General features: G+C 47.8%; 1 protein-coding gene across 1 annotated transcript in view; it reads left to right on the forward strand.

Moving 5' to 3' along the window:
• Window positions 1-17,565, forward strand: part of C10H1orf94 (chromosome 10 C1orf94 homolog) — a 44,171-nt gene extending 26,606 nt beyond the window's left edge. The window contains exons 3-7 of the mRNA XM_005353219.2: window positions 828-1,088; window positions 2,366-2,544; window positions 7,759-7,836; window positions 11,501-11,697; window positions 17,190-17,565. Of these exons, the coding sequence (XP_005353276.1) occupies window positions 828-1,088; window positions 2,366-2,544; window positions 7,759-7,836; window positions 11,501-11,697; window positions 17,190-17,265 (791 nt within the window). The 3' untranslated portion in view covers window positions 17,266-17,565. The remainder of the gene's footprint in view (window positions 1-827; window positions 1,089-2,365; window positions 2,545-7,758; window positions 7,837-11,500; window positions 11,698-17,189) is intronic.
• The last annotated feature ends 6,538 nt before the right edge of the window (window positions 17,566-24,103 follow it).

The raw sequence follows: 24,103 nt of genomic DNA on the forward strand, positions 1-24,103 counted from the left end.
GGGGCAGAGACAAGTAGATCGCTGGGACCTTAAGGCCCCAGTCTACATAGTAAGTTTGAGGTCAACCAGGGCTACACAATGAGGCCCTGTCTAAGAAAGAAAAAGGAAAGGAAAGGAAAGGAAAGGAAAGGAAAGGAAAGGAAAGGAAAGGAAAGGAAAGGAAAGGAAAGGAAAGAAAAAGACACGTGTAGATGGATAGATGAATGGATAGACAATTGGATAGATGCTAGATGGATAGATGATGGATGGACAGCTAGGCAGATGAACAGATAAATGAATAAATGGGTAAGTGACTGGCTGAATAAACCAATGAACAGATGAATGGACTGGTGACTGGGAAGATGGATGGATAGACAGGTAAATGGATGGACAGACGGATGGATGGGTGGACAGATGGATGGATGGATGGGTGGACAGATGGGTGGATGGATGGATGGATGGATGGATGGATGGACGGATGGATGGATGGACAGGTAGATGGGTGGATGAACATATGGATGGGTGGACAGATGGATGGATGGATGGATGGATGGATGGATGGATGGACGGACAGACGGATGGATAGATGGATGAGTATGTGGGTGAATGGGTCAATGGTCAGATGGATGAGGAGACAGGTGACTGAAGAGGGCCTGTATAAGACAGAAAGGTCAGAATGGGCAGCAACCAGAGCAGACTTCAGCATGAACCTGAGGTTGAACCTGACTGAGACACACACAGTCCCTGTTATGAGCTGGACCTCAGTATGAGATATGGGCTACAAGAAATTAATCTACAAGACATATTTGCTTCCCAGAGGCTTTGACTCGGTTTCCCTCTTTCTGTAGAACGAACCCCTGGCACCAAAGAGCTGACCAAAGGTCGAGAGAGCCTCTTTCTCAGCCAATGGCCCCAGAGTCGGAAGGACAGTTGTGGTGAGGAGGGTCACAGTGACTCGATGGGCACCATCTCCATGACCCTGCCAACCAAGAAGCCAGTGTGGCCGGCTGAGAAGAATCTGCTTTATGAATTCTTTGGGGCCAACAAGAACCCCAGTGGGCAGCTGAGGCTTCGAGGCAAAGTGGATATGGATGGGCTGGATCTGAAGTGTAAGTGGGCCTTCCCTGGGTGGGTACCTAGAAACCATCATAAGTCCAGGCAGGGTACCCAGAAACCATCATAAGTCCTGGGTGGGTACCCAGACAGCATCATAAGTCCAGGCAGGGTACCCAGAAGCCATCATAAGTCCAGGTAGGCTACCTCATTCTTTCCACAGGCAAGTCACTGTTTACTCTTGGGTGTCAGGAATTTTAACTCTGTAAAATGGAGGAAATGATTTTCTCCCAGCATCCCCTAAGGGAATCCAATTGCTAGAGGAGTGTAATTGGTTTTCAGAGATCCCACGGGCACAAACAATAACTAATGTGGTCCACAGTCCTAACCTGAGATTTATTACAGCTTCTCAGTGTGCCCAGGCCACAGAGAAACCCGTGCTTTGTATTCTTTCCATGTTAAGATTATCCAGGGCCTGGCCTGTCTTCCTCCCCTTTACCTCACTATGATTGCTTCGGTCATGAAGTCAAAACCCCTTTCCAAACACAAACAGATGAACATAAAAGGATGCTGCGGAGGGGCGTGTTTCTGGTTCCGTTGTCCATGGATGTCTCTGTAGAAGAGAAAAATCACTAACAATTAAACATAATCTCATGCTTTAGAACTCAGTATTGTTAGTCCACACTGAACTACCTCATGTTTCTGAATACTCAGGAGAACACTGAGAGCTGGGGAGATGGCTCAGTGGTTAAGGGAGCTGACTGCTCTTCCAAAGGACCGGAGTTCAGTCCCCAGCACCCACTTTGAATGACTTACAAACTTCAGGAGTTCTGACACCTGCCCTCTTTACACACACCTGACACACACATACACATAAAGAAAAAGAAAGATTAATCTTTAAAACATCTAGGAAACTATTCCCATATAGAGACAACAACCTGTACAGAGTTTCTAGCGTCACTCAGTATCCAGCTCTGGTTGGGGTAGATTTAATCATTTAGAGGGAGACCCTTTGCAACAGCTTTGCACTTGTTTGCATAAGGCTGGAATTTGGTTCTGCAAGCAGGTGAAACCCAGCCTTAGCCACGTGATTTATTGCATCCCCTGCTCACCAGCCTCATTTACCAGTGAGTGATAGAGAAGCCATTCCCTCCAAATGAGCAAGCGGTGCACTAATGATGGTTTCCCGGAGCTAGAAAGCTCCTGGACCTGGACGGACCCTCCTCGCTCTTAAAGGATGTGACACCGAGAGTTTGCATCCCTGGGTGGCTACCGTGCAGCCTCCCCCTGCTGCAGGCACTGAGCTGTCCCCCCCCCCCGCTGTGACTTGCAGTTAACCCACCGACACTGGCACCAGTGCCTGACAAGAACATTAAGTATGCCGGGAATGTGTTCGCCCCACGCTTCACCGCCGCCTTGACCTCGACCACCCTGAACCAGCCTCTCTGGCTCAATCTGAACTGTCCACCTCCACCAGTGTTCTCCAGCCACTCTGCCTTCCCGCAGTATCAGGTAAGCAGGTGGCTCTGGCTCCACAAAGGAGCCTGCTGTGCCAAGGGCCTTGGAACTCCCCTCTGATGACATCCCTAACCAGAGGTCACTTGAGAACGAGAGTAGACACTGTCAATCTGTGAACCTCTGCTGTATGTCCATTGTAACTGCACCGACTCACCACTTGGCACGCGCACTCATGCACACACACGCACACACTTATATGCTCACGCACACACATACCTTACATGTACACATGATCTAGGGACCCTGTCTGGATGGGAGTTAGAAGTGCCCCACCAAGGGAGAATGAAGAACTTGTAGCCAGGTTTGAAATTTTACTCACGGAGCTTATTATGCAGGGAAAATGTAGTTTCTTCATTTTGTCCGTTTAACTTAATATCCCTTAAGAGCCATGGCCCACTTGGTAGAAGGAAGAAAGAATCAAATAAATGTCCACTCTCGTTTAAGCCTTTGTCCGATCCAATAACTTAACAGTCCCCTTAGGTAGTGCTCCGTGTTTTCAGGAGAGGTGCTCAGCATCAAAGATTTTCCCAGCTTCGGCTACCATCCCTGGCTCTTCTCCATGGGGGCTCAGCTCTGCCGATCCAGGGCTTTGGCCATTTGCTGACCTGGCCCTGTCTGGAAAGGGGAACTGGAGGAGAAATTGGGGTCACTCTTAATTTGTCTTTCATCACATCCCTTCTACCTGGAGCCAGTGCCTTTTCTTTGTTCACACCAGAGCAAGAAGTATTTGATGACTTAGACATCCTATGTAGGTGGGGAGCCTCTCTACTCTAGGGGCTCCCTCAGCTGATGCCCCTTCATCTCCCTCTCAAAGAGCTTAGCAAAGGACCTGTCTCTGTTTTGTTTTCAACCATTTCAGGAAGCAGGAGTCCCCACCTCTCCCTCCCTCTACAGGTACAAAACGCCTTGCACTTCAGGACGAGGTGGAGATCATCCAGGGGCAATTGCAGGGCATCATCCTCCCATTAGTAAGGACATCCTCACACAGGCTCGAGAGAGGCATCCGGGTCATTAATTCATGACTTCCTTCACTGGCGTTCTCAGCCCCTTGCAATTTGGGGCTTGCCTAATCCCCGTTCATTTATTCACCTACTCATTGGCCGGCTCATTCTTATTTATTTATTCAGTTTTCTTGAGTAATCTTAAAGACTCCTGCTCTGTGGTTACTTTAGACTAAGCCCTGCACCAGGTGAGGGCACCCAAAGGTGAAGAGACTTGGAGTCCAGTGGAAGTTCAGGAGCAAATCAAAGGCCAGGGGGGATACACTTGACCTCCAAACCAGAGACAACTGCATGCATGATTTCCCACGGTGGGAAGTCACTCTCGCTGATTGCATGTACCGAGCGCGGTGTCAGGCTGCGCTGCTGTGCTCCACTGACTTGGCTTTCCGAGCGAGTAAGGCTTGGATATATTTTTCTGAGCATCAAATCTGTCCTGTGTCTTCAGAGACACTGACGTTAATATTGGTTAATATTGTAGGGCTGACTGTGACTTTCCTACAGAAGGAGGGAAACTGAGTCAGCGACTCTGGATGGCAAATGAGTAGAGAGTACTTTCTTGTCGATCACATGGTGTATTTTTCTGAAACACACGCTGAAAGTTCAGCTCAGTTTAGTGTCTCAGACAGCTGTATTCCCAGGCACATTCTGCATTCTCTAACTGCTGCTCATTCTGGCCTTTCTGCTTTATGTATCCATCTCTCCGTCCACTTGATTACTCATCCATATTCCCATCCATTCATTCACATACTATTCCTCTACTTATTTATCCTTACCCATCCATCCATCCATCCATCCATCCATCCACCTATTCATCCATCCATCTACTTATTCATCTATCCATCCACCACCCATCCATCAACCCATCCAACCATCCATTCATCCATCTACCCACCCATCCATCAACCCATCCATTCACCCATCCAACCATCCATCCATCAACCCATGTATCCATCCATCCATCCACCTATTCATCCATCCATCTACTTATTCATCTATCCATCCACCACCCATCCATCAACCCATCCAACCATCCATCCATCCATCTACCCACCCATCCATCAACCCATCCATTCACCCATCCAAACATCCATCCATCAACCCATGTATCCATCCATCCACCCATCCATCCATCAACCCATGTATCCATCCATCCACCCATCCGTCCATCCATCCATCCACTTCTGCAAAGAAGTAATGCCCTGGCCTGGCTAGGAGGACCTACTAGATTTTGTGAGAAAGTTCAGGCAGTCAGTGGGTCCAACCAAAGATGGCCATGAAGGAGCTGACCCTCCTAGATGGTGGCTAAAGACAGCATCTCCGCCTTCTCGTGGTGTCTCAGAATCTCCTAGTGCTCGCTTTGAGCCAACTGATCAGGAGGCCTGATAGAGTAGAGAGAAGGCAGATCTGGAAGCCAGAAGATGGGTGAGGGCCCTGCAGCATCTTCACTGTGTGGCCTTGGGCAAGTGCCTTGACTGCCCCAGTTTGTAAGAGAGGTGGGCTTATCGTAATTACAGCAGCCACAGAAACTGATTTGGTTGTAAGGATTAATTGAGCCCCAGCACAGGGAAGGACTCTTAAAATCTCCAGGGTGACACAGATGTTCATTGCATTAATATGCAGCTCCAAGGAAAGGGGGTCAGGAAGTTCAGTAGATCTTGAAGGGGCAGAGAGAACAGGGGACTAGTCTATCACGGTCTGTTCCACACAGGGCCTAAGGAATAAAGATGAGGCCCCAAATCCAATTTACTCAGAGCTCCATGGTGGAGAGTCTCAGAGATAGGAAGACAAGGTCCCTAGCACAGAGGAGCACGAGCATCTTCAGATGAAGACGGGAAGCCATGTTGGGAAAGGCCATGGCCTCAAGCGAAGAGGAGTCAACACTTATTGGCCCTTACTTGCTCACGGTTTTACAAAGCTGCAATTCTAATAACCGCAGACATCCCTAGAGTCAGGCCGTCTTTCTCATACTAATGAACGGGGCAACGTCTTTTACAAGGAGGGAGCAGGGCTGGCCAGCTGTGTGCCCTCCAGTGGCCCCAGCGTGGCCTAGTGCAGAACAGGTGGTGTTGGTGGATGGCTGCTTGTGTTGGCAGTCCTAGAAGAAGGGGCAGTTAAGCTTGTGAGCGGAGTTCAAAGGAAACAAGCAGTCGAGGGGCCCTGAACAGCCTGACCAGAGGCCTGCAGCTCACCGAGGGCCTGGAATGAGCAAGGTCACCCTTTGGGAAGACTTCTTGGACTACTTTCATACCAGGGTGGGGTGGGAGGGACGGGGCTAGGTCACGATGGGTGGTGAGTGAGGCTGAACTGGTTGCGGAACTTCAAGCAATAGGTCATGAGGGGTGGTGGGGGGACTGGCTTCAGACCAGGACTGGTGGAAGTTGGAGGGGCCAAGACAGGAAGGTCTCAAGTGTCAATGCTTAGTGACAGAGGAAGGGCAGGGCTCTTTGATAGGAAGTGTGAGTCTCAGAGACCTGGAAGCTGGAACAAGAGGAGCTGGGAGGCTTTTGAGGCAACTCCACATCGTAAATCCTGGAGCCCTTCATGAGGAGCTAAGGGTATCATCAGGAGCATAGTGTCCACCATTGCCATTTTGGTGATTGACACAAACCAAGCTCAGAGCAGAAGTAACACTTTGGGATAAAGAATGCTCTGGAAATAGGTCCCAGACTAAGAGGTGCACTGATTTGAGCATCATGCTAGGTGCAGTGTATCCAGATGTTTAGCATCTCTCGGCCACATGGGATGACGATGAGTTGCCTCGAGCAACATGTTAAATCTAGGCATGTACAACCCATGGCCCGTGGGTTGCAAGAGCAAGCATGCTTACATTACATGGCATTTTGAAAAGTCATTGTCATCTGTGATGTCCTAGGATCAGTCTGTCAGGTTATAAAATAGTTGCAAAACAATCTTACAATAATGTTTTAAGTAAGCTTCCAATTTTATGTTAGACCGCATTCCTAGCTCCTGGTTCCCATGTGGGAACATGGAGGGCTAGGGTTGGGCCCCCTTGTGATGTAGGTAACAACTGGGTGATCAGTTGGAGGGGCCATGGGTTGGCTCTGTTGGAGTGGTTATGGGTGGCCCATCCTCTGTAACATTCCTGCTAGGTCTGTGAGTTTTGTGTCTGTTTGGACACGTGGATATCCCAGGCTCCACCCTTGGGCTAAGCTGCTGGAGCTCCTAGAGGGAGGGGCCAGTGGGGGGGGATGATGGACAGACCTAACATTTACAGAGTCCTTACTGTGTGCCCAGGTGCTTTCTCAGCTCTTTGTTGGCATTCCTTTATTTATCTTCCTGCTTACCATCACCCTGAGCAAAAGATACACACAGGCCCCTAGCAGAAACCCAAATGAGCATGCATGGGGGCGTTGTTGCACATCTGTACACAGAATCACAGCTGGCTAGACCCCAGCCCCTACACATGCATGTATACTTGAACATGGGATTTTTCAATACTGGGGCCCGGAAGTATAGGACACCTCACATTTTAGGTGAAAGGTAGAATTGGCTTAGGGTAAAGTAGAAAAGGCCCATGGTGGCTGAGGAGACAGCTCGGTCCTTAAAGTGTCTTGCAAGCTTGAGGACCTGGGTTTGATCCACCCAAATTCAAATAAAGAAAACTGGGCATGGTAAGACAGAGTTGCGATCCTAGTACTGGGGAGGCAGAGACAGGGATCTTTGGGACTTCCCAGCGGTCCACATAGTCTACTTGGTAAGCCTCAGGTCCGTGAGAGACTCTATCTTTAAAAAACAAAAACGAACAAGGTAGACAGCCACTGAGACATGACACAGGAGGTTCACCTCTGGTCTCCACACCTATGTATGCAGATATCGGCAATGAGAATGTGGCCATTCCTATAAGCATCGCAGGCCTGGCCCCACACACTTCTGAAGATAAGGGAAAGAGAAGTAGAGTAGCTGTCTCAGAGGCACAGATCAGCCTCTGAAAGGCCGAAAGTCTTTGGCGCTTCGAAAACACTCCTAAACATTCAATTAGGCTTCGGGGTCGATTGAAAGGGGCTTGTCAAGTGACCTGAGCTGTGCTGACCTCAGCTGGATCCAGTCAGCTCTAGGCAACATCAAGAAGACAGCTGAGGGATGGGAGGAGGTCAACCTAGGATGTAGATCTAGGCCTGTGAGTGGGCTACTGAGCTCAGGCTGGGGACTCTCACCTAGCACTGGGAACCTTTCTCTTTCTCCTTAGGGCCTGTACCCACAGCGGTCAGCAAGGATGCCCTACCAGCAACCCATGCACCCCCCACTCGGGTGCTACTCCCGCCAGGTGAGTAGATACTTCCCCTTCTGTGCCTCGACTCCATAAGGTCTTTCGGTCAGATAGCTATCTGCTCCTTCATCCTAGCCTAGCGGTCATCACCATGACTTTCTAGCCTGTCACTGACTTAGTACACGGTGAAACCAGACATGTCTTAAAGGAGTTCTTATTGTGTGATAATGCCAGGCCTTTCCCAAAGACATCTACACTACTTTAACCTTCTCAACCACCTTATCAGGCATGCTATTGATGGGGAAACTGAGGGATAAAGAGATTAAACCAACACAGTAATACCTAAGTTTGGGTTTGCTGTGATAGCAATTAGCTTCAAAGACTCAGAGGCTTTCCAGGAGTCTCTAGCTCTTGCCCACAAGCCTCAGGGTTGGCTGAACTGGGCTGTGGATCAGCATCAGGGGCTGTTCTCCTTGCTCTTTTGGGGTCCGAGCAGAAGATGCAGGAGCTATTGCTTCTCTCTCATCGGGGGACAGAAGCATGTAAAGATAAAGGGAAACTCCCAGTCCTTCCAGAAGCCTCGGCTCTGGGCATGGAGACAGCCACACTTTCAGCTGGACCAAACCCCGCAGCTCTGCCCAGCATGTGTGTGACAAGAGTCATCCTCATGCTATGTGAGCTGGCTAGTTCCCAAACAAGACACTCAGTTTGGTTTGAAATTGAAATAAATAATGAATGCCTTTTTAATATAAGTAAATCTTAAATATTGCACGAGACATATTTATGTTAAAAATGCATTCACAGGTTATTTCCCGTTTGGATTCAACTGGTGTCCTGTAGTTTTATTTGCTGAATGTGGCAGTATGAATTACACTGGTACTTCAGGCACCATTGCCTCTTAGGTATTAACTAAAAAGCAGCCTTGGGTTCTTGGTCACCATGATGGACACCTCTTGCACATAGATACACAAAAGTCCTGCAGTAGGCCGCAGAGATAGTGACAGACCTACGTAGAGAGAAGCAGAGAATAATAGGTGGCGGGCTGGGAAGATGGCTTAGTGTATAAAGTACTTACTTTCCAGGCATGAGGAATAGAGTTTGAACCCCTAGGACCCATGTAAAGCTAGAGGCAGTAGCATGAATCTGTAATCCCAGTGTGCCTATGGCAAGATAGGGGTTGGAGACAAGAGAATCCCCGAAAACTCATGGGTCAGCTAGTCTGATGTATATAGCACTGAACAGCAAGAGACCCTGCTTCAAAAGAAGGTGAAAGATGAGGACTGACACCCAAGGTTGTCCTCTGACCTCCACGTGTGCACATTGGTGTATGTACCTGCACTTACACACACACACACACACACACACACACACACACACACACGAGAAATACATGTAGTTACATACTCTCTAGCTGCTTGGCATACCTGCTCACATATAGCTCACATATACTCATCAACAGACATGGAAACAGGCTCAGAGGTACTAGTGTTGGGGCAAAGATGGGATATGAGCATAATCATTTAGATTGGAAACAGTAGGCTGAAGACAAGTGTTCCTTGCTCCCAAGTGGACTTGCACCTCACACACAGGTCCATGGACAATCCACCTTTCACTTCCATCTTATTCTACCTTGGCCCCTCCCAGGAATTCTTGTCCTTTTTCTGAAAAACCTCTTCTCTGAGCTGGCATAATGCTGGTTTGTTCTGGAGGGTAGAGATGGGCCCTTCGGTGAAAACTAGCTTGGGCAGGACTCTTTCATTAGGAATAAGAGCCTTCCCTATCCTAACTGGGATGAGAGAGCCTGTCTCAGGATCCCAGTCACATCACCTCCACCTGCAAATAGTAACGCCCCCTCCTGGCTCAAAGAGTCTTTTTAGGCGATTATGAGTGTGTTTATATTTGAAGGATCTGTATAAAGCATGGCAGGAATTTTAAAGACAAAAGCCACTGCTGTTTATTGGTTTCCTTTGTATCTCTCATGCCGACGAACTAGTGGGACAGTTGTCTTTTCAGGGTTTCAGTACCCACACTCAGTATCGCTGGGCCCTGCATCCTTTCTTTGAGTGGTATGGCAAAGATTGGGGGAGGGGCTCAGCCTTCAGAGAGTGCACAGCATAGGAAGGCTGGAACAGAACCGGACTCTGGCCTCTCCCTGGGGGTTCTGGCTGTAATTTAGGACTGGAGACAAGTTTATTTTACTTCTGGGAGCCTCAGCTTCCTTATCTCTCAAATGGAAGTAATGGGGACCTGTGTCATTTTCCTCTTTGTCATGATGAAGAACTGGCAAAGGCGACTGAAGGACAGGTCATTCTTATTTCTCTGCCCAGTTGGAGAGTATGGCTCATCATGGCGAGAAGACATGACTCAGGAGCATGAGGCCATTGGTCACAGTGCACCCACAGTTAGGAAGCGAGGAGAGATGAAGGCTGGTGTTTGAGTGATCTTAACCCCCTTTTTATCTGGTCTAAAACCCCAACCCCTAGGACTCAAACTGTCCACATTTAGGGTGGTTCTATCCTCAGTTAAGCTTCTCTGGAAACACCCTCACAGCCCAGCCTAGGTGATTCTAAACTCCATGAAACTGACTATCAGGATAAGTTCAGAGTGTCTTGTCTCACAGGGTTTGGAGCTGTAGTAACAGCGGTGAGGTGAAGGGTTTCCCACAGCCCGAGGGTTTCATACACACTTGACTAAGTGGCTTATTTTCCTTTATTTATTCGTTTTGACCTTTTAGGTTTTGTTTTGTTTGGGGGGACAGGATTTCTCTGTGTAGCAGATCTTGCTGTCCTGAAACTTGCCCTGTAGAGACCAGGCTGACCCACTTGCCTCTGCCTCCCTCCTGAGTGCTGGGATTAAAGGAATGAGCCACCACCACCCACCAAGTGGGTTTATCTTAGACATGAACATGCAGGGAGAGAGAAAGGGGCCTTTGAGTACATGGCTTCTATGATGGAAATCCAGAAACTTTGCCAGCTCTGTCAGAAACTCCCTCAGCACGCAGGAGGATCCATGTAAGGAAAGGCCTGCCAGTAATGGGATGTGTTGTTCCTGATGAGTGCTCCCCATCATGCCATTAGATGCTTAGTGCTCCCCCTTCTTCCTGCTTCCTCCCTGGCCTCTCTTACTGCATCCACTGTGCTGTTTCAGAGCTGCAGAAATAGCAATGAATAAGATGGGTGATACCCTTGCTAGTTGGGGGGAAAGAAAGGAGGAGCCCCAGTCCTCAGTGGGCATTTGCCCAGGTATCTGGCAGAAATCCCACTGAATTCCCATCTTTCCCTCAGGTTTTTGTTGCCCTGCCTCCTTTTTACTATATATCTCCCAATGCTGCAGCCGCTAGCCATGTGCGGCCATTTACAGGAATCGCAACTCAATAGCATCCAGACTTTAGCTCCTCATTCACCTCAGCTGGATTTCAAGCCCTTGACAACCATAGCCGACAGCTACACAGCGGTCTTCACAGCACAGACCTGTTCTTCCCTGACAGGGATTTCCTCTGGGTGAGATTGTTTAGGGCTTACAGTCTGTTGAGGTCTGAAGGTAGAAGCCAATAGCGCGAAGCTCAGCAGGGCAATAGTGTTTGTCCATTTTACAGATTAGGAGTTTGAGACTCAGATACATAAGGCAAGGAAGGCACACACAGATCGATAAGGTAGCAGCTGGGGTTAGGGTCAGGGCTGGGAGATGTTGATCTTGTCTCTCTCTTCTCTCTGCCCTGCAGGTGACACCGTACAACCCACAGCAGATGGGACAGCAAATTTTCCGCTCTTCCTACACACCCCTGATGAGCTATATCCCTTTCGTCCAGCCCAACTATCCATATCCTCAGAGGACGCCCCAGAAGCTGCCCGGCAACCCCCGAGATCCTACCCCAATGGCAGGAGATGGGCCTCCATACCTCTTTACCCAGGGATATGGGTGAGTCCTCAGCCATGGTGGGGGTGGGGAGCTGACCTGAATCCAGATGGCTGTCAGAGAAGGCAGGCGAGTGGGGTGGGCTTCATAGAGCCTTTCTGGGTATACGTGCCCCATGATCGTGGTGGTAATGGGGAGGGGGCATGTCTTTGTACCTGTGCCCAATGTCTCTGAGGACTTGGAGAAACACCTGTGGAGGTGAACCTGGGCCGGGATCTAGGAGGAGCCTTTGGAAGGTATTTTGCAGACTGCCACCTACAGGCTGGTTGTAGAACTGCAACTGTGTAATTACTTCACAGGTGGCTCAGGATGCTGTCATGATCATTGGATGATTTGCAGAGAATGTGGTTAGCTAATCTCTATATGACTCCTATCCACTTCCTGGTGCATCTGGAGTCCTTGCACTTCTGACAGGTCCTGGTGAAGGGTCCCCCACAGCTTAGCCACTGATGCCCACCAATCAGTATAAAAGCCTGGCATTTCCTGGGTTTGTGCAAGGGGCTCAGCTGCAAACTACCAACACAAACGGGGCAATTAGGGTCAAAATTCCTTTTGGATTGTGCATGGTTTGGAGCTACACAGTTGTGTTTGCTTTAACATAATTAACAGGTAGCTACTCACTCCCACGAGTCAAAACCTCAGCTAGTATTGGTGACCCAAGGCAGGAGGCGCCATGCCACTGCTGTGGCCCTCAGAATCCTAGGTAGACCATGGGGCATATGTGTCCCAGTTGGAAAAACTCAGGTTCTAGGGTAAGATCAAACTCTCTAGGGTGACATTGATTCCTGCCCTCCCCCACTCTGCCCAGCAGACACCCTTTGACCACCTGACCCGCTGCATGACCCCAGAATCTTGCCCTTTGAATCTTGCATCTCCTCTAATATCTTGTGAAAAGGGACTGATGTTTCAGAGAGGTTTGATAGCCGGATCTGTTTGGGGAAAACTGAGAAACAAAGACAGGCAGATTTCTGATCAGTCGGAACTCTAAGATCATTTACTTCCCTGGGGTGCTCAGGGAATGTTCAAGAGGTGGTTGATGGTGGTATTTGAATATGATACCCATGACTTCTTTTGATGTCTTTCCTTTCTCCTCTACTTCCTCCTCTCTTTCTTCCCTCCCTCTTATTTTGTAGAGCACAGCATGGCGTGGAGAACCTCCACCACCATCATCATGCACACTAGAAAGTACTGTGTTAATTCATGGAGTTAATGTGAGCCTAGCTTACAGGGAATTCATAGATAATAAGGCATACTTATTTCATTCAAAAACAAAGGGCTGGGGGCTAGAGACATGGCCCAGCTTACTGTTCTTGCAGAGGACCCAGGTTTGGTTCCCAGCACTGACAGTCTGACAGCTCACAATCACCTGGAACTCTAGTTCTAGGGGATCCAATGTTCTCTTCTAACCCCTGAGGGCTGATGCAGGGGTCAAGCCTGGGGTCTTCAGTGCTGCCCATGAACAGATGCTGATGGCGTAGAAGGGGGTGGTTCCTGTGAGAAGACAGACATGGGAACCCATCTAGGATGCTCATTTTCTTGGCAGAACCAGTGGGCCTTGATCATGGTTACATATGGAATAAGGACAAGGGATGAGGCAGACAGGCTTGGGTGGGGGGCAGGGAGAAGCACAAGTCCAAGGCTTCTCTGCTCTGTGCCCTAGATGAGTAACGGTGGCAAATGCTTAGGCTGTCATGATTAGAACAAGGCTGTTTATCAAGGGTTCCGTCTTGGACACGGAACTACTTGTCAATGTTCGTTACTTTCTCTCAGTGTGATAAACCATCAAGGCCCAAAACAACTTACAGAAGGAAGAGATTATATGGTCCTAGAGGGATCTAAGTCCATCTTGGAGGGAGTCATGGCAACAAATAGCAGGCATGAAGGCAGGAACAGGTTGGCTGGGAGTTCACATTTTGAGCCCCAGCATGAATCAGAGAGAGCAAATGAGTTGTCAGTAGAGGCCTTACCCTCTCAAAGACTGCCCCTCAGCAAAAAGAGTTCCTTTAGGAGGCAGCACCCCTAAACTTTCCCAAACAGTGCCACCAACTGGGGACTGGGCATCCAAATGTCTGAGAGTATGGGTGGAGGCATTTCTCATTTAACTATTGGTAAACAGGTGGATACAGGAGCCTGGAGCTTGGGGGCAAGGTTGGGGCTGGTAATGAATTTGGGGGTCATTAGAATGTAGATGACAGATGAAGGCATGGAACAAGATGAATCACTAGGGTGTGCACATGCATAGAGGAGACCCAAGGCCCAGCTCTGGGGCCTCCAGCAGGCGGAGGGGCTGCAAGGGGCAAAGGGGCCGGGGATAAAATCTGGGAAGCAAGTTGTAGTGAGGTGTGTGCGTGTGTGTGTGTGTGTGTGTGTGTGTGTGTGTGTGTGTGTGTGTGTATACTATGGGGGAGTCAGGAAGAGAGTGGAAGTGATGTGCAGGAAGTGATTCTGCAGAAGATCACACGAGAGCCATGATCCAAGGGTAGAAATGCAAGCTGAGCACTAAGGGAGCCAACGTGGGGAAAACTCTGGGTAGTATCGTTGCTGAGGGAATTATGAAGCTGGTGAGGCCGGATCAGGCAAGGGAAGATGTATGCATGGCCATAGGTAGATAGTTGATCTGATCTGGAAGACAGGCAGGGTCATCAAAAGCAAGGAAACAATAGGTAAAAGGGGATGAAGGGGGACAGACAGGAACAAGGGCCCCATGTTCTCAGAGGAATAGAAGGAGGAGGAGGAGGAAGAGAAAGAGGAGGAGGAAAGCCCTTCAGTCCCTCTGTCCACTCGATTTGCATACACTATCAAGAATGAGAACTATACAATAAAATATTAAGTTTGAGCATTTACTAGGGTATGAGTAACACTTGCTCTGGAAACAGTATTTTATCAGTTGCCTCAAGTAAGTCAGGATGCATGTTCACCACACTCTAGGACAGTGATTCTCAACCTGTGGGTCATGATCTCTTTGAGGTCGAATGACCCTTTCACTGGGTTCACCCAAGATCATGAGAAGGCACAGCTATTTACATTATGACACATAATAGTAGCAAAATTACAGTTATGATGTAGAAGTGAAAATAATTTGTAAACGGAGACTGCACTTTTGTTTCTGGCTGCCAAGACCCAAATAATCACAGAGAAACTATATTAATTACAACACTGTTTAGCCCATTAGCTCAGGCTTCTTATTAAGTAACTCTTACACCTTAAATTAACCCATTCCTATTAATCTATGTATCACCATGAGGCTGTGGCTTCCCAGTAAGGCTCCGGCGTCTTTCTCCTTCGGCAGCTACATGGCGTCTCCTTGACTCCACCTACTCTCTATATCTCTGTTCTGATTTTCCACCTGGCTTTATTCTGCCCTGTCATAAGTCAAAGCAGCTTCTTTGTTAACCAATGGTAATAAAACATATTAAGAGCATATAGAGGGGAATCCCACATCAATAATCTTATGGTTGGGGGCCACAGCATGAGGAATTGTCTTAAAGGGTTGCAGCATTAGGAAGGTTGAGAACCTCTGCTAGGAGATGATGTATCTCCTCCTCCCTCCTCCCCTCCCTGTTACTCTCCCTCCTCCTCCTCCTCCTTCTCCTCCTCCTCCTCCTCCTCCCTCCTCCTCCAGGCAGCATTCCTTGGTAGCTTTGGTCCGTATGCACTGCTTCTCCTCCTGGCCCACTCTGTGCATGCAGTCTCGACCCTTGGTGATTTCACTGTTAGTGCTCCACTCAGAGAAGCTGGGGCTGTGGAGCATGGTGATCGGATATAGGAGACAGCATGGTTGATTTGTTACTGATAGTTGTTACTGTTTCCACTTTTATTTTATAGATCAGATCAAAATCCAGGGCATCTTAGAATAACATCACTTCTTGCCTTCCAGTGCTGGGAATTAAACCCAGGACCTTTTATATGCTGGGCAAATACTCTGGCATGGAGGCACACCTCAGCCCCTGTTTTTGTGAGACAGGGTCTAGTGAGTCTGAACTGGCCTCAAATTTGTGATCTTCCTGTATCCGCCTCCCAAGTGCTGGGATAACAGGCACACACTGTGCTGCCATCGCTGTCAATCATTTATAATCCCGAATGTGTATAATATATAATATATAATGTATATATATATACACATATATATTCTCATTTCTCATTTTATGGATATATGTGTTTTGTCTTCATATATGTCTGCGCACCATAGGTGTGCAGTGCCTAAGAAGGTGCCATATCCCCTGGGACTGAAGTTATAGATGACTGCAAGCCGTCATGTAGGTGTTGAGAATCGAGCATGGATCCTCTGGAAGAGCAACCAATGCTCTTAACTGCTGAGCCATCTCTCCACCCCCTTCAGTGTGGTTTTTAAAAGAAAAAAGAGATGTGTTTTCCATAGGCAATATGCCTGTGCTGGCAGGCCCTGGGTTGGGTGCTGAGCAGCCAGGTAACCGTTGCTGCTGTCCTGGAACTCTTTTTAGAGAGGATACGAAATCGTATCCGAATCTTGGCTGGCCCGTGGACTGATACAGCTAGGGAGCCACAGATGGAAGCAGTGGAGGCCATTAGATCCTGGCCCTGGTTTGTTTCCATCTCTCCTCCCTCCCCTAAGACACCCACTCTGTTGTCTCTCCATCTGATGGGAGAGCCGAGGTGACTGTCCTTTGTAATGCGCATCTGCCCAGCTGAAAAGTGCTTGAGAATGCCTGGATTAGACTAAATCCAGCTGTTTGCTCTGCTGCAGTTTGTATGAAGCTCTACTTCCATTCGATGGATGATAGGAGATGGGTGAGGGCATTGCAGTCAGATCCCAGAAGCTTGCGTCAGTCTCATCTGAAGAGGTTAGGGGCGGTCCATGGAGAAATTGACCTTTGAACTGTTTGAAGTATGCTGGTGAAGAAATCAGGGAGGCGTGCGGGTTTCTGTTCTTTGAAGCCCAGGCCCGCCTCTCCCTTGCTTCCCTGAGAGTCGAGCAGCATGCCAGGCACTCACACAGTGGTCTCTCAGGGTTGCTGCTCTGAGGATTGTAGGGACAAAGGGGCTGGGGGTGGGGGGGAAGCAGCTCTGCGGGGCAGTTAGGCTGGAGCTAGCTGAACTCTGAGATCAGATGCCAGGATGCGCTGTGTTCTGCAAAGTTGTGAACTTCCTTAATGTGTTTGCTCCTCTAAGACAGATAGGCGCTCACAGGCCTAGAGGTGAGGTGCTCAGAATTGGGTCACTTCATTCTTGGTGGCCCCTTTGTGGAGACAGCATGGACTCTAGACATGATCCATACATGCCCTCAGCAGCTCCCTGCACCAACATAGAAAGGGACACAGCCCTTCATGGTCCTTTAACGCTGTCATTTGGAGTTTGAGTTGCCCAAAGCCAAAACCTTCTATGATGTTAAAGCCTTTACCCTCCAAGCTCATCCCAGCTTTCCAACCTCTGACAGCCACAAAAGCAACAGATGAATTTTCCCCAGTCTCTCCAAGAACACCAGAGACTTCATCACTGCTTCTGTCTCCCCTCTCCAGGTTCAACTCGGCATCCAGAGCCCCCCTGATGAACAGCCCCTATTTTTCCTCCAGTGGGAATGGAATCCGCTTTTAGACTGCTTTCTCTCTCCCCACCTCTCTGTGCCCTGGGATCAGGGCTAAAGGTTCTGGATTTCTGGATTCTGCAACAGCTTGGTGTGAAGTTTGGAAAGTCAAGGTTCCAACCAGGTGGCCGCCAGAAAACAGCAAGACCAGACTCATCTACTGACCAACACTTACCTGCATAGCCTCCCTCAGATAGCGCACACCGCAGACACACCCTCCTATTTGTAAGACCACACAGGCACCTGTGTTTAGCTAACATGACTGGTTTTTGTTTTTGTTGTTGTTGGTAAGATAGAAAGTAAGACTCTTAACTTAGAACGTTTATATTTTATGATAAAACTATGAGCTGCTTGAACATGCGTGTGCCTCTTCTTTATTTTGCTGTGATTAGTGGAAGCTGCTCACTTTCCTCCCATGAGTCTCGGCATTTCTTTAGACACAGAGTGGGGTCTTGGGAGTGTTGCTATCTACATGTGGATCCTCAGGGTCAAAATCCTGAGCACTTATCTCTTCTCTCCTGTGATTTACTTCTTCTCCAACGTCCCAGATTCCACATCCCTACAATGGCCATTATACAAGGAATGTTCTCCCCTGTGGTCTGCCCCAGGTAGAAGTTTTACAGAAAGTCTCTCCTGGACACAGGATTGGCATAAGATACAATTTCAAAATGAATCTTAAGGGTCAATAAGACGGCTCGGCTAGTCAAGACCCTTGTTTCCAAGCCCAATGACCTGAGTTCGATCCCTGGGAACCAGTGAGGAAACAGAGAGAGCTGACGCCTAGAAGTTGTTCTCTGACCTCCATGCATGTAGACACACATGTACACACACATATGTATACACACATGCATACTCAAATAAAAGGAACAAAAATCAGTCTGAGACGTGACAAACTCTGTTCAAGTGGGAGGCCTAATGACGCTGTCCTTGACTATGTCGGGTCCATCTCTGACCAGTGACCTGCATGGCAACCCTGAGAGCCTCCTGGTCACATTGATGGAGAATGCACGATGGAAAGAGGAGACAGAGGGAGTTGGTTCTCTAGGTCTACATCCATGGGCAGGCATCATGAGTCAGCTGCTGGATTGTATGCCCTGTAGGCTGGTCAGAGCTGAAGAATCCCTTTCCTGATGGTGCTGACAGCAGCTGTTATCAGCCAGAGTTGGTCTGTGGTGCGAAATCCATGGTTATCCTTTTAATGCTTGTTATCAAGATGAAATTAAATAGGGGTTGTTAATGTCAGGATGAACGCTTTGGTCCATGCACATAGATGGACCACCGCTATTGCCTCTATAGTGCTCTTTTATCCACAGTGCTGGGTACCTGGAAGCTGACTCTATAGTGAGAGCCGGGCCGGAAAACACTGAACACTATATTCCAGTCTTTCAAGCAATGACAGGCAGAGGGTCTGAAAGGCATTGATGTCTTGGAATGGGCATAAACCACAAAAAGTATTTCTCTTGACCTCATAGTATGATGTCACTAGACTCACTGACCTTTATTTTGGAAAAGTAATTTCTTCCCCACTTTCTCTTAGGACTAATAATACCTTATCTTCCACCATGGTCTAAATTTGGGGCTCCTGTTACTCTTTGGGCCTCTGCTTCTCATATTGCTTCTTCTTGCTATGTTTGGTTAACAGGCTGCCCCTGTATTAATTACCTTCCCTTAATCTAGGGTTTTTTTTGTTTTTTTTTGGTTTTGTTTTTTTGGTTTTTTTTTAGATATGCCCCAAGAGTTATTTCCAAGGCAAGCTGACAATGTAAACTAAGGGCGTCTTACGTCTTACTTCTAGCTTGACTATAGTTTACCACCCCTCCCTTGAAATCATCCTGTTGAGAGGGAGGGAAAGAGGGGGAAGGGAGGAGGGAAAGAGGGAGAGAGACAGAGAGAGAGAGAGACAGAGAGAGAGAGAGACAGAGAGAGAGAGAGACAGAGAGAGAGAGAAGACAGAGAACATGGGGATTTATCACTGGTCAGATTCAGTTTCTTAGAAACTTCTCCTCTTTGACAGTGGCGAGAACTCACCCCCTCTGGACCTGAGTCCTTTTAATTGTAATGGAAAGAGTTGTGAGGATTAAACGATAGTGTAGACCCGAGTCAGACTTAATGTCTACTCAGTGGAGACTATGGTATAAGATGCGACAATGAAGACATTTCTGCCCTTCATCTAAAACTTTCTTCTAAGTAACATCCATTTCCGGTGCTGTGCTAAAACACTCTCACCGAAAGCCACCTGGGGAAGGAGGAATTTGTTCGGTATTCAGTCCCATGTTATAGTCCCTTGTAGGAACTTAGAGCCTCCCATCTGCAGTCAGGATTACAGAGAAACGAATGCATCCTTGCCGCCTGCTGGCTTCTAGATTTCTCGACTGTTATATAGCCAGAGCCCCTCTGTGTAGGGAATGGTACTGCCCACAGAGGGCTGCATCTTCCCACCTCAGCAACCAAGACACTCCCCCACAGGTCAACTTGATGTTGATAACTCCTCAGGAAGGCTCTCTTCCAAAGTGACTGTAGATTGTGTCAAGCCCACAGTGAAAAGTAAGCAGCACATCTACCCTGTACCTAAGGCAGAGCTGTGATGGAGGAGCGGTGAGCACCTCGGAAGGACAGATCACGCCGAAATGCCGAAGGCTCTATGACAAGAAGCAAGCTACACTTCCTCGTGAGGTTCCAACATCTACAAAGCTTGAGGTCCCACATGCCGAGCATCACGGAACATGAGACCAGAAGCTGATGAAGGCGAGAGGTCTACACTGTAAAGCACCTTCTGTCCCTGCCTCCCAAACTCCATGGGCAGCTGTTTGGAGGACAAGAGGCACTGTCTCCAGGGAAACTTAGGGGCCACACAGCAAGGTTGTGGAGCTTAAGGAAAACTGAGATTTTAAAACAATGCACTTGCATCCCCTGAGGGCAACAGCTAGGCTATGGTGAAGCAGGGGGCGGGGCCTTTGGAAATCAGCCCACAATGAACATCCTTCTCTAAATAGCTCCTAGTCAACATCAGGACCTAATGATTATTTGGAATAGATATTTCCCAATAAGAAACATCAAGATAAAGAAAAAAAAAACCGCCGGGCGGTGGTGGCGCACGCCTTTAATCCCAGCACTCGGGAGGCAGAGGCAGGCGGATCTCTGTGAGTTCGAGACCAGCCTGGTCTACAAGAGCTAGTTCCAGGACAGGCACCAAAAACTACAGAGAAACCCTGTCTCAAAAAAATAAAAAAAAAAAAAAAAAAAAAAAAAACCTTGGCAGTGGTGGTGGCATACACCTTTAAATCTAGCACTTGGGAGGCAGAGGCATGTGGATCTCTGTAAGTTTGAGGCCAGCCTGGTCTACAGAGAGAGTTTCAGGACAGTCAGGGCTGCACAGAAAAACAATGTTTCTGGGAAAAAATTAAAGGTAGAAAAACAGATCAAAATTTTTTCTAAAGGCAGTAAGAGAAATCAGTAATATATATATGTGTGTACATATATATATTTACTTATTTTTAGAAAGGGTAATTTTTCTATAAGCATACTTTAAATGCCTAAAAACAAGAAAAATATTTTTGGACTCTTTTTTTCCTTTTCCTTGTTATTCGGGACTTTTTCCTGTGAAGGAGTTAAAAGAAGGTTAATATCAGATTGATCTCATAAAAAGGAGAATAAGCAAGGGAATGAGGTGACCTACAAGAGACAGAATCTAAGACAACATGAAGCTAAGACCAGGGCCCCTGGGTATCTGGGCAGCAGTTGCAGTGAAAGCAGAGAGGTGGATGCTGAGTTGTTCTCCCAAACAGAATGGTCCAAACCACTGCTCCAAGAGGTAAGCGGAGGAGCCTTAAACCCTTAGGAAATTTCAGAGTAGCAGGGATAAAGATAAGATTCTAAAAGTCCCAGAAAGACCTTGAGCAACACACAGACTGACAGTCACACCAAGGAGAGCTTGAAGCCCACCCAAGAAGTGACACGCTTCCTTGGGGCTGGAGAGATGGCTCAGCGGTTAAGAGCACTGCCTGCTCTTCCAGAGGTCCTGAGTTCAATTCCCAGTACCCACATGGTGGCTCACAACCATCTACAATGGGATCTGATACCCTCTTCCGGCACACAGGTTACACGCAGAGAGCACTCATACATAAATTTAAATAAAGTTTTAAAAAAAACAAAACAAGTGACATGCTTCCTCCAATAAGACCACACCTACTCCAACAAGGTCACACCTCCTGATAGTGTCATTTCCTTTGGGGGACCTGAAGCACAATTAATAAAAACGCAGAGAGAGAAACTGGGGTTCAACCCAAAGACCAGAAAAGTAAAACAGTCAGCCACTGGCTCTTACCTCTATCTCAGAACGAAAATGGCCATCCTGCCTCCAGGAATCTCAGAATGAGACTGTGTCTGAGAGCTGTCTCCTCTCATTTTATATTCCTCTCTAGCTCTGGGATTAAGGGAATGCACCACTCCTGCCTGGTTTCTATGGCAAGCTAGTGTGGCTACTGGGATTAAAGGTGTGTGTTACTGCTGCCTGGTCTGTAAGGCTGGCCAGTGTGGCTGTTTTACTTTTCTGATCCTTAGGCAAACTTTATTAAAATACAAATGGAATGCCACTACAGAGGCCATTTTTTTTTTTATTTTCTACTTTATTGTTTTTAATTGAGCTATACATTTCTCCTCCCTTCCCTTTCTTCCTCCTCTTCCCCCTTCCTCCCTTCCCCTCCCCCACACTCCCAATTTACTCAGGAGATCTTGTCTTTTTCTCCTTCCTAGGCAGATCCATATATGTCTCTCTTAGGGTCTTCTTTGTAGTCTAGGTTCTCTGGGGTTCTGAACTGTAGGCTGGTTATTCTTTGCCTTATGCGTAGAAACCACTTATTAGTGAGTACATATTATATTTGTCTTTCTGGGTCTGGGTTACCTTGCTTAGTATGTTTTTTTCCCTAGTTCTGTCTCTTGGCCTCCAAATTTCAAACCACCACAACCCAAGTTCCCAACAGTAACACCATAGCCTAGAATATTTGTTATGAATATTTTGGAGAACTAAGGCTTCTAAGCAACTCTCCAGCATTAGGCCGCTGTAATCAGACATGGAGGTGTAAGACCGGAAGGCTTGGAGGCGATTGGTGGTGGATCCTCAATCAGGAAACAGGAAGGGGCTGCTTGAAGTTGGTAGGATGACTCCCGGCCTTTGAGCGCCTCCACCAGGACGTCAGGGCCTCTTCCAAGGCTTGCCTGATGGTAGGGCCTCCTCACTTCTCAGTTGCTTGCTGCTTGTACTGGTTGTGCCTTTCCAACTGGCCCTTAGGTATAGGACCCCACTTGCAGACAGACTCTTCACTTTCTAGTGTGACCTGGTTTTGGCCAGGTGGGAAGCAAGCAGGAATGTGGACACTCTTTTTGGAGGTGGGGGATACTCTGCGAGGCTGGCAGAGCACAAGAGAAGGGACCCAGCTCTTAGCTCTCTCTGGCCTCAGAGTGGCCAGGCAAGTCTTGGAGTACCTGGGCTTTGCTTATCTGAGAAGAATGGAAAGTCTAACTAAAATAAGATGCTACTTTGAATTCCTTTCCCATACAGCTATTTCTAATCTTGGCATACTAAAAAAAGTGAAGCGATGACATTTATTTTTATCACTAGTAAATGTTCTTGAGGTTAGGTACACACATACATGCATACATATATACATACTCATAACATCTACCCACCCACTGGCCGTCTACCTTCCTGTTCATTTGCTTGCTTAGTAGACATTTTGGGGGAAGTTACAGGCAAGTCACTTATGACACACCTCCCTTGCACCAGCCATAGGCCTAGATGCTAGCTGCACAGATGGTCAAATTTTGCCTTAACAGACCTACCTGGCTGAAAGAAGAAAGCCTTTTCAACCGGGCATTTTTTTTTCTTGCCACAACCTACTACTCAGACATTACCCAGGTGAGAGGCAGAAAACTGACTTAGTGGGGTCAGACTCATAAATGAAACACATTTGCCATTTGCTTTGCTTTAAAAGGAAGAAGTCCTGGGGGATCCAGAGGTCCACCTGTATCTCAGGATGTTAGCGTTCTGTCAAATGAGGCCAAGTTCTGGCTGTGACTCAGAGCCAAGGCAAGAGACGATTGACTTCAGCTCTCTCAGCAGACAGAAGTATATAATACAAATTCTTGTTAGCCTCGCACTGAAGAACTGAAAGGGCATGAAGAAGATTTCAAGAGTAATCCCCAAAGTAGCAACTGTAGGAAGCAGCTGCCACTCAACAGAAGGGGGTGGAGTTAGGAAAATACAAAAGGCTTAGAAGCTGTAGAGAGCTGGAATTCATGTCATCATCTGGGGAGCAGGGCTATTTGGGGTTAGTGTCTCTGGACTTAGAGGAGGTGAACTCTACCTCTGAGGAGGAGAAGCTACTTTCCTGGTGTTGGTGTTGGAAGAAGCCAAAGTGAAGCTGTTTTTACAAGTGTTTGGGATTTTACAAACTGGATATAGCAACTGCTATTGCGGGGGAAACGCCACTGTTGGATGATGCTGACCAGAGCAGGAACTGACGATGCACGGAAAATTGTCCTTCATCTTCCAGTTTCGGGTCTCCATCCAGTGCCCCATATAGGCACAGCCTAGGTAGAAAGAAGCAGGCACAGCAGAAATGGTCTGTAGAGTTTCAGGACCATCGGAAGAGGGTTTGGGCCAAGGATCAGATCTGGTACCCAGCACATTCTCTGTTTAAGGATGAATGCTTCCGTCCTCCCAAACTGAGCAGGTGGGAGTCCAGATCTCACTGTGATGAGACGGACTATCTGGAGACGGACTTCTGGGATGAGGTCTTGAGAGTAGAACTGTCACCATGGTGTTAGTATCTTTTTTTTTTTTTTTTTTTT

The sequence above is a fragment of the Microtus ochrogaster genome, chromosome 10 (genome assembly GCF_000317375.1).
Source record: "Microtus ochrogaster isolate Prairie Vole_2 chromosome 10, MicOch1.0, whole genome shotgun sequence".
In the NCBI taxonomy this organism is placed as follows: domain Eukaryota; kingdom Metazoa; phylum Chordata; class Mammalia; order Rodentia; family Cricetidae; genus Microtus; species Microtus ochrogaster.